Below are 10,411 nucleotides of genomic sequence, written 5' to 3' on the forward strand. Positions count from 1 at the left end.
ACAGGTGCCCTGCACCCAAGTTATACTCTCAGATTCCTTCCAGTTGCTTTGTTTGGGCAGTGCCTCCTTTTGTGCGGGACAGGCCGTACACCGAATCGTTGCAATGCATATTTGAAAATTTGAAGATTTTCCCTCAGCACTACATTAGCCTGTGGGCTTCCTGAGGATGATCTTTCATCTGCTAAACTGTTATTAGATCAGCTATTACTGATTCTGGAACATATACTAAGCACTAGTCACATGCCATTAAGTACTGAGAGACAATTAAGAAATTTAAAAACTGGACAGTGACCACGAGGAATTCAGTCTCGCTCACCCTTATGCATTTTAATTGGAAAAATGAGCCTGTACTAAGGAGAGGTAACTTTAGCACACTTAAAGACTGCCATCATACGAAATTGACAGATCTAGACTTTTACCAGTGGAACTTATCTAAAATACTGGAACATTCTGTAACCAAGAAATATCTAGCTTATGGAAACAGACCCGACTTCATGGTAAAACCTGGAATTTTATGTCAGAGTTCCACTTGTACAAATTTTAAGTCCCTGAAAAACATATTTTTGTAATGAAAGTGGTAATTAAATCCCTAGTTTCAGTTGTACTATTAGACATCATTCTAAGACAATGATGAATATGAAATGAATAGCATTAGGCTTTTCTTATAGGATATGCTGTGCTTTAAAACGTATTTTATTGATCCTAAAATTACAAGATCAATTACTGACATGTTCTTGAGGATCAATCTCAGATTAAATGCCAAAATGAAGAAAAGGTTTTCATATGTACTATGTCCAAAAGCAGAAACAGATTGCCATTCTCATGTGAACATTCGGAAACCTTTTCTGATGATTAAACAGTATGTCTGAAATATATCTAAGCTATACCAGCCACCATAGCGCTTTTTGGTGAACCAAAGAAGTCCTACAGTGAAATCAAACTTTTGAGTAAAATCTGTACTACTTTAATACAATTTCCCTCTAACATAATTTTTTCCCATTTTAGATTCATGTATATCCTGTCTGTCAATTACAATGCAAAGTATAAGTAACAGATTTAAGCAAGGATGTTGGAGTGTGAAAATAATTCACAGGAATTGCTAACAGGCTGGTGGGTATACATTTCTTCCACATGAAGACAAAACCTGTCCCATCAAAGACAGCAGACTTGATTTTCCACTGTTTCATCTCTTGACTAGCCGCTATTACCTGCAAAAGGGATAGGAAAGCTGGGAGCAGTCTGCTACCAAATCAGTACTCCACTGTGACCAAAACAGCAGTATTGTGTCTATTCTTCCCTCCCTTTGAACAGATGTGAGTAAAGCTGTGAGCAAATTAAAACAACAAGCCATGGGGCAAAAAGCAGTCTTGTCGATACTTCAGCTGAGCACAACGGAGATTTGCTAGCACATACGATGCTTCTCTTCTGTTCTACCCGTTTTTGCTACTTAAGGCAAAAGCCTTGCAGTTGACATCCTCCAGTGATATGAATCGATCAGGCTTGCATTCACCTCGACAATCATGTGACTGGGAATGGAAAATAAAGGGACAGTATAAGTCCTCTTGGGTAATTAACCTTCACTCTGATGCTTCCCACACCAGCCTATTTTCAATTTCAGCACAGTACAGTTTATACACTCTAACATTATTGCTCAGAAGATAGAGTGATGATTCAGATTTACTAAAAATGGCTTCACAATACTGCAATCATGCTTGTGAAGCTTCATCTTGTTTCCTCTATTTATAAGTTTCTTCTCACTGAGAAATAAATATGTGTGGTGTTTTATCAGAAAAGTTAGTCACCAGATACCTGAAACACTTGTATACCATCTTTAAGAAAACATGGCTTGTTTGGTCAATTTGCCTGCCAATTTTTTTCTTCCTGTTTTTTAAAAAAATGTGTATAATACCATAGACGACCTTCCTTAATACTTCTCTCTATACAAATAATAAATAACAGAGAAATAATATGCCACTGCTGCATCCTGTCATGCCAGAAGATCAATATTACCTTAGATTATTTAGAGTAGCCGTTACATATAATTTTTGCTCAGACCCACTGAAGTCAAAGAAATGACGCCTACTGGCTTCTCTGGGAGTCCGATTTATACATTATTCTGGCAATCTGTCCACCACTAAATGAAACTATTACAGGGGATAAAAGCCCAAATGAAGAAAAGTAGAAATTCAGAAAATAAAACTGACCCACAAATAAATATCCTAATTCAATGGCATTCTGAACAAATGTAAATAAAACACACACACATGCATGTACACACATACATAGACAAAAGAAAAAGTTATGAATTTAACAATCTTAAAAATTCATAGTTTAAAATTGTTTACATTTAAACAATTGAGTATAATAGGTAGCTTTCTTGACTTTCCATTTATTTCCCTGAGCACTGATCTTTGGAACATCTGGAATTTCAGAATTGTCTAGTTCATAATTCCTAAGATAGTTATCATAAGTAAAATACTGTCTTTTCATGTCAAAAAATCAACTCCTTAAGTAAAACTAAGATACAACTTCCATGAACTACAATGTATATAGCCAATTTTTTTAAAGCCAACAACTATTATTTTGATTCTGCATCTGTATTTAGGCACCTAACTGGTCTGTTTTTCAAAATCACCCTGCAGCCTAGCAGTTCCCATTTAATTCAGTACAGGATACTGTGCTGTCTCATAAATTCATCTAATTGGAGACCTACATAAGAATTCAGCTTCCTTGCTTTAGTTACTCTTTTTGTGAAATCTCAGCTGTATAAGCAATATGGTATGTTACGGGATTGATTTTGTGCCTAAATTAGTATTGTAAGTAAAGACTACAGGACTTCCCAGTCAATTCCCCATAAGGGGTTAAGGAGGTGCATCTGCAGAGAGCTAGCATAAAACCAGTCTTCAGTACTAAAATGGGACTTAGCTAGGGCATATGTTTTAGGTTGGTGTTCCGCATAAGGAAATCTGCTGGCCAAAAAGAGCTGCATTTTAAATTTCTATTTAGAACTACTTGGTAAATTGGCAACTGCAGCTTTTAACAGTCTTCTCTAGGTTAGAGCCTCAATTGTGAGCTTCACAGACATCAGTTTGCAATTTTAAGACTTTTCAGGCATTCGGCATTTTAAATTATACTAAATGTGCAAGTCAAAATACTTTAGAAAACAAAACAGCACAAAGAGATTTCAATATTTTTAGGTGAAAGTCTTCTCTCTCCAATTCTAAGGCTGTAAATTAACGTCAGTTTCTCTACAGCTAAAGATTTTTAAAAAATTTCCATTGACCGCAGAAATACACTGTAACTTTGCATTCCCTTAACTCTCTCTCTCTGGGCAGCTGACACACTGGCATTATGCAGCAGGCTCCAAACACAGGATTAACAGAAAGGTTATTTTGTAACATTTCATTTCAGTATGCCATGACTGGGAGAGGGGGTACCAAACCAAATGTAATCTGAAGAGTTATTTTTTTTGGTTCTTTGTGCAACACGAAATTAAGCCTTTACTTGTTCTCAAATGATGTAATAAAATATGCCATACCTGCCTCTCGTTAATTAGCACTTTTTTATACTATCTGGCACTGGCATTCCACAGCAGAATCCAAAAGGAGGATCTAGCAGTTTTTCTCTTTGCAGAAAGCCTTTTTAATACCTCTAAATTCAGAAAGAGTTAACAGCATACAATCCCATTATTCCCCACCCCCCTCCTTCAGGAATTAGTGGCCTCTTTTTTTTTTTTTTTTTTTTAAAAAAAAACAAAAAAGAAAATTCGTGTTTCATAATAGGAATATAAATACTCTTTTGAAAACACATTTGGAAGATGTCTTCCAAGATGGTTTCTCTCCTTTTTTTCCCCCCCTTTAAAACTGTGAGCACTGCACCAGTTAAGGCTGTTTTACAATATATATATATTTCAGATAAAACTTTTAATATTCAAGCTTACCAGATTGATGAATTGTAACAGGTAAAATGGAACTCTTTACAAGGTAAACCATGTAGTCATACAAAATAGAATTAAACCCTTCACCTATGTAAAACAAAAAGAAATCCTGCCTTGCATTAAAAACACAGAACCTTTTTACAAAAAGGAATGTGTATGACATTTGGACTTCCTTTTAACTGCCATATCCTAGCAACACCCCAGTTGTTTTAGTAAAGGAACTAATCATCAATTTTAAACTGCAGTGAATTTACCAAACATTTTCACTATAGACTTCTGAAAGCTTTTACAGTAAAAGTTATCAACAAAAGCAGGCACGTTAGTGTACAAAAACGTTGATTTTTTTCCTGTTTCTTTTTCAAAGTGCAGGTTTTTCCTCAATGTGCATCTTACAAGACCAACGAATGTTTTAACTTACTAAATCTTAAAACAGAACTCAATTCTCCCAAGGAGTTGTGTAAACGTTAAAGATCCCCAATACACCTCTAGTAAACGTGACACAAATGTCTCTGCGTTGTTCAGAAATTTAGCTCTTTTGAGAGGTAAAGAAGCTTCATGACACCTTTTCCTTACACTGGCTGGTTATCATAAATGGGTAACTCTGGACTGCTAAAGCTGGAGACTGATGATTCACTTGAAGGGAACTAACTTGGCTACGGAGGAGAGGCGGCGGGAGGAACCAACCCTTAGGCGTTTCTTGCGCAGCCTTTGGAAAATTCAGCCGGCGGCGGACGGAGCCGGACAGACGGACGGAGGGCCGGCGTGAGGGAGCAAAGGGGGCAAAGGAAGGGGAAAGCAGGGAGGGAGGGAGGAGAAGCTTCCGCAGAGCCAGAGGCACAGCGGCACCCCGACCGCTGCGCCCGCAGCAGCAGGTCCATCCCGTCGGTGATGTGAGGGCTGTTCCCCAACCCCATGGCTGCGAGACGCTGGCGGGCCCGCTCCCGGTCCCTCTCCGGTGCCGGGTCCCGCTCCCGGCTGTCTCGGCGAGCGGGAGGCTGGGCGGGGAGCCGAGCGTCCCGCCGGCGGTCGGCGCTATGTACCGTGAGCGCAGGGCTCCCCGGGGTAGATCTCCTCGTAGGCGGGTGGCTGCTCGCTGGGCAGCGGGTAGCAGTAGGGGTAGGACGCGTTGAGCTCAGGGTCCATGGGCGAGTAGCCGGGCAGCTCGACGGAGGGATGGCCGCCGCAGTGCACCTCCACGCCGGCCTCGTCGAAGACGTGGAAGACGCCCACGTTGATGTAGGAGACAGCCTGGAAGGGGCAATCCCCGGGGCTGAGCTCGGGCTCGCCGCCGGAGAAGAGGGAGCCCTGGCTGTGGCGCGCCGCCCGCCGCCCGCCGCCGCCGCCACCGCCCCGCCGCCGCCGCCGTCGCCCTCCCGCTGCCGCCGCCGGGGCCGCTCGCCGCCGCCGTCGCCGCCGCCCGCGCTGCTGCGAGGCCTTGTAGTTCTTGACGAGGAGCAGGTTGAGCAGGCCCAGGAGGCACTCCAGCGCGTTGAAGACGGTGGAGAGCACCAAACCTTGCTGGTAGTCCCGCAGCTTCTGGCAGCGGAGCGCCGCGGCGGAGCCGTCGGCGGCCGCGGGGCCACTCCGCGGGCGGGCCGCGCCGCCGGGCTGCAGCAGGCAGTAGTGCGAGTACTTCCTCTCCACCAGCGACACGGTGTCGCCGTCGATGACGGCGCCGGCGAAGGCGCTTAGCACGCCCAGCATGAACACCAGCACTCCCAGCAGCAGGAAGTTCTGCCGCCCCCCGGGCGGCGCCTTCTCCACCGGCCCCGACGGCGCGGCCGCCGCTTCCCCCGCGCCGGGGCCGCCGCCCGCCGGGTCCGGGTCCCCGGCCGCGACCGGGGCCAGGGCCGAGGCTGGGGCCGGGACCGGCGCCGGAGCTGGCGCTGCGGGCGCCTCGTCGGGCGGGCGGCAGCAGAGCAGCGCGGCGGCGAGCAGCGAGAGGCCGGCGGCCAGCAGCAGCCCCGAGTAGAAGGCGCCGGCTGCGGTGCCCAGGCGGAAGGGCTCGCCCTTGAGCTCCGAGCCCAGCGAGAAGCACTTCAGGCCCACGGCGGCGGCGCTGAGGGCGCAGGCGAGCAGGAGGCAGCTGGAGAGCGCGGCGCAGGCTCCCCGCACGCTCCACTTCATCCTCCGCGCCGCCGCCGCCGCCGCCGCCCCGCCGCCCGCCTCATCCTCCTCCCGCGGCCCCCCCCGGCCCCGCGGCGGCGGCGGCGGCGCGGCGCGGCGCGGCCATGCGAGCGCGGCGCTCCCCGACGGGGCGGCTGGGCTCCGCTCCGCACGGCAGGCACCCGCCGGCCGCAGTGAGCCGGGCGCGGCGAGCGCACACGCTCCCCCCCCCGCCTCCCGGCCGCCGCCGCCTCCCCGTCCCCGCCCGCCCTCTCTTATCGCGGCGGCTGCGGGGAGGCGATTAATTATGGATGGGAGCCGCGGCGGGCGGAGGGACGGGGGACGGGGGGGGCGACCCGCCGGCCCGCCACAGGTGGCAGGGGGGCAGCGTGACCCCCCCTCGGCCCAAGGGTGGTGGAGCCGGACTCCCCGCCCTCTCTCCGCATGGCGCTGGGGTGGGGCGCAGGCCGCCCGCCGGCCGGCTGCCTCCCGGGGAGCACGGCGAGGGCCGCGCAGCTAAGGCAGGAGGCGGCGGGGCTTTGTAGCCCCCAGCCTCTTCCGATGCGGAGGGCTGACGCCTTTATCCGTGCTCGCCTCCTCTCCGTTAATTTCATTGATCTATTTTTTAGCCCTTGCTCTTGCAGGAGGCCGGCGGGCCGCCGTGCATCCCTGCGACTGCCTTGCGGTGTGTCGGCAGCTCTGGTGCAGCGGGCCGAGCCCTCCGGCCGCGCTGACCGCCGCAAGCCCTTCGCGCCTGCGGAGGCGGCGGTCCCTAGCACCCCTCTTTGTTTTGTGCTTTGCGGGCAGACCCCGGTGGGATTGCTCGCCGCCGGGCCGCGCCCGCTGCTCCGTGGGCGGCGGGGCTCGGGGGCCGACTGCCCGCGGCGGCGTCCCCGGGACACCGCGTCCGTGAGCGCCTGCAGGGCCGGCGGGTGAAAGCCGGTGCGAGGGGGGGATGCCGCCACCTGCCCCGGCAACGGATGGCCCGGCGGCTCCGCGGGGATCACCCGGGATGGCTTCCCGAAGGGGAGGTGGGAACCTCAGCCTCGGAGCAGGGGTGCAGGGGGACCGCGCCTGTGCCGGCAGCCGGACGCCGGATGGGAAGGGGGTCTTAGGGAAGGCTTTTCTTTGCCTATCCCCTTTCCTTCCGGGAACCTGGAGTTTCCAGCTCCCCCATTTTACCCTTCCGCCGTGCGCACGCCAGCCTTGCTGGGTATTTTTAGCTGACGCCGCTGATTAGCATTCAAAGGAGCAAACAAGGGAGAGAAAGCCGTTTTCTAAGCCGTTTTCTCTTTCCAACAGGGCCAATGCACCTGTTGGTGGCAGGAGGTGTGTGTGTGGCGTGATCTGGTGTTTAGCTCTCTCTGAAGATGCGACCCTGCTCCCTCTGTCCCATCAGGGCAGGCCCCATTGGCACATCCCTGAGCAGCACCAGCACCCTGCTGCAGTCCCGAGCTGGGCCAGGCAGCTGAGCACGGGGCTCTGTTGCAGGAGCTGCTCCTCCCTGAGAGAAGTTTCTGGGCCCTGCAATGGGACAGCGACCCTTCAAGGGCCCTTGATGTGAGACTGTCCTGCCTGGAGTCCAGCCCTCCGCGGTGGTACTGTCCAAAAGTATCAGAGGCTTCAGCGGGACATGTCATCCTGCCCCTTGGGGCCACACAGACAAGGGAATTTTGCCCCCTCCCCACTGTTTGCAAAGGGCCATGAAGCACTTTGACTATGTGAGGAAACACAGCAATCCTGGTAGTCCAGGGCTGGCTGGCCTGTGGCTACCTGATCCCCTTGCTGGATTGTAGCCCTGGCTGTGGGGGTAAGACCAATCTTCTTCTTGTCCCTTTGGGAGTGGGTGGCTGGGCATGATATCCATAGTCATCATCAGCTCTTCCCCTACCCAGGCTGTCCCTGGCTCCTGAGGATTGAGGCATGTGGGTCTGCTGATCTGTAGCCATGTGAAGATTCTGCTCTTGGGTCTGCTTGTGAGTGCCTAGACTGCTGGGGAAGATCTTCAGATGTCTTTAAAAGAACTTGCCCTATGTCCCTGTGACTACTAAAAAGTAGATGCATAGAGGGCACATAGCATTTTACAAAATACAGCACCTAGCTTCTGAGGTCTCTGTTGAGAGATACCTCAGAACTCTAAATGTTGCCTTGGAAAGCACATATAAACTCTCAATCCAGCTGCCAATCCAGAGGGACCAGGGAGACACACTGCATGTGTGGGTGTGGAGGGAAGGGAGCTGTAGCTAGTGGGAAGTAAAGCTTAATGAACTAATTATATGTAGAATGGGCAAAGTGCCTTACTCTCTGACACACAACATGTGTCCCTTACATGTGAGGGAAATGTGTGATTAGTATCATTTCATTGTTACTGTAAAGAGCTTAATGGGCTTCAAAAAAGGATTTATTAAGAATGATAAGAACATTCAGTTAACACTAAATAAATACAAAATTAGGAAGAGATCTCAGCCTTTATGCATCAAATTATTGATCAGCCTTTAACTGGCAATGGTTAGGGTAGGAAAAGCAAACCTTCCACTGGGGGTAGATTGTCCCTTTATTGTACAGTTTCTTGGTATTTCTTTCCTGCTTCCTGTTTTGGAAACAAGCAGCAAGGCTTCTCCAGCATGGTCCTTCACATGTTCCTACAGCTGTCTCAGCTGTTCAGTCTTTCTCATCTTGAATGTCATCTTTAAGGAATGGACCCTTCCTTCCCTGTGTTTGTGACAGGAGACTGGCATTAGATAGCACCCCTAAAAGCTGTGCATTGTCAGAGGCCAGGCTGATGCACAAGTTTAATAGTGTAATTAGTAATTCTGCTACACCTTTTTATTTCTGCCATGGAGCAACTTGCTACTTTTAACCTTTTCCAAATCTTACCAGTTTCTCCCCAGGATCACTCTCTGGCTTCCAAGCATGATGTTCAACAAGGCTGGAAGTTCCACTACCAACATGCTTCCTGACATATTTATTATTCATGCATAAACCTCCCATGTTTCAGTTCACTCTGAACGCAGTTTTTCATATGATTATTTACAACTTTGCACTGTGGCTCATTTTCAGTAAGAGGATACTTTATAAACACACATGCACACATACATACAGAGTAAGATCATTGGCATATCCTGCATGTTGAAGTTCAACTGCCTTTGGACAAAATGTCTGAAAACACAGTAATGATATTGTTATATTAATAATAATAGATGTAAAACTCTATAAAATACTGTATCACATCTGTATCTTACATAGAATAATTTGTTGATGATTGAACCAGAATTACTGTGAAAAATGACTGACCTACCAGCATAAATAAAGGTTGCTGGAGAGTTCTCTGGATCCCAAAGGGTACTGCTGATCACCTCAGTCCTAGCTGGTATCCCTTTCACATCAAAGTTAGGCTGCCCATGTGCATGTTCATAGCTGATGTATGTCTGATTGGTCAGTCAGGTCTGCCTCCTGAAAAAAAGAGAACGACGAGCCACTTGGCCTCATTAGTCCATCACCTAAATCAGTCACTGCAAGCAATTCATTTGTCAGCCTCGGAACCTAGTGGAACTGTACTACAGCTGCTGATTATAAACTATGGTAGGCACCACATGTTTTGAGGTTTTGGGTTTTATCTTCAAGATCTGTCAGTCAGATTTTCCTTTTTAATTTCCCAAATCAAAATTTATCACAGATGTTTTCAAGGATTATTTTGGTGGACTTCAGAACAGGTATGTAAGTTTTTGTGGGACACCACCAGCATGGGACCCGTGTTCCCAACACTCTCTCCATGGCCATAGGGTGAGCTTTCTGTGTCTTACAGGTGAAGTCATTTATGGCCAGATCTTGCCTCCAAAGAGGGATAGGGAGCTTTGATCCAAGGTTTTGTTTAGCTTACAAGGGAGCTGAGGGGCTGTGCTTGCTGGGTGCTTGTTGGGAGTGGGTACTGTTATGACCAGCAACACAGACTTGCTTTGCTCAGTGAGCTGAACATTTGCAGTAAAGTGCAGATCAGCCTCCCAACTTTTTGTGTTGGCACAAAGGACAAAAGAGCTATTAATTATTTGCTCTCCAGGCTGGAAGTTAAACTGTGTCTTTGTAAAATAAATGGAGATCTTCAGTTTAAGCTACCAAAGTGCAAAGTATTGCATTATTTTATAGTCTGCCTCTGCTCCCACAATGCATTTGTGGTAAGATACATGTGCTGTTATTTCAATGCCAGTTTGATAAATGGTTGTCATAGATTTGACTATTCAGTCATGATGGCTGTGTAGCCTCCCGTAACTTACTCTGTTGTCTACTACTTCATTTTTTTTTTTCTTTTTCTATAGGGGATGTTATGGACTATAAAATCTTTTTACAAAAAATGCTTTACACACAGTTATT

The 10,411-nt window shown here is 48.4% G+C and overlaps 1 protein-coding gene across 1 annotated transcript; it reads right to left on the bottom strand.

The window, feature by feature from the left end:
* Positions 1-4,969: 4,969 nt before the first annotated feature.
* On the bottom strand, positions 4,970-6,064 carry TMEM271 (transmembrane protein 271). The gene has a single exon (XM_086480367.1). It carries the CDS (start codon positions 6,062-6,064, stop codon positions 4,970-4,972), a length of 1,095 nt encoding a protein of 364 aa, XP_086336493.1.
* Positions 6,065-10,411: the final 4,347 nt, after the last annotated feature.

This window comes from Leptosomus discolor, chromosome Z, assembly GCF_034619465.1.
Source record: "Leptosomus discolor isolate bLepDis1 chromosome Z, bLepDis1.hap2, whole genome shotgun sequence".
In the NCBI taxonomy this organism is placed as follows: domain Eukaryota; kingdom Metazoa; phylum Chordata; class Aves; order Leptosomiformes; family Leptosomidae; genus Leptosomus; species Leptosomus discolor.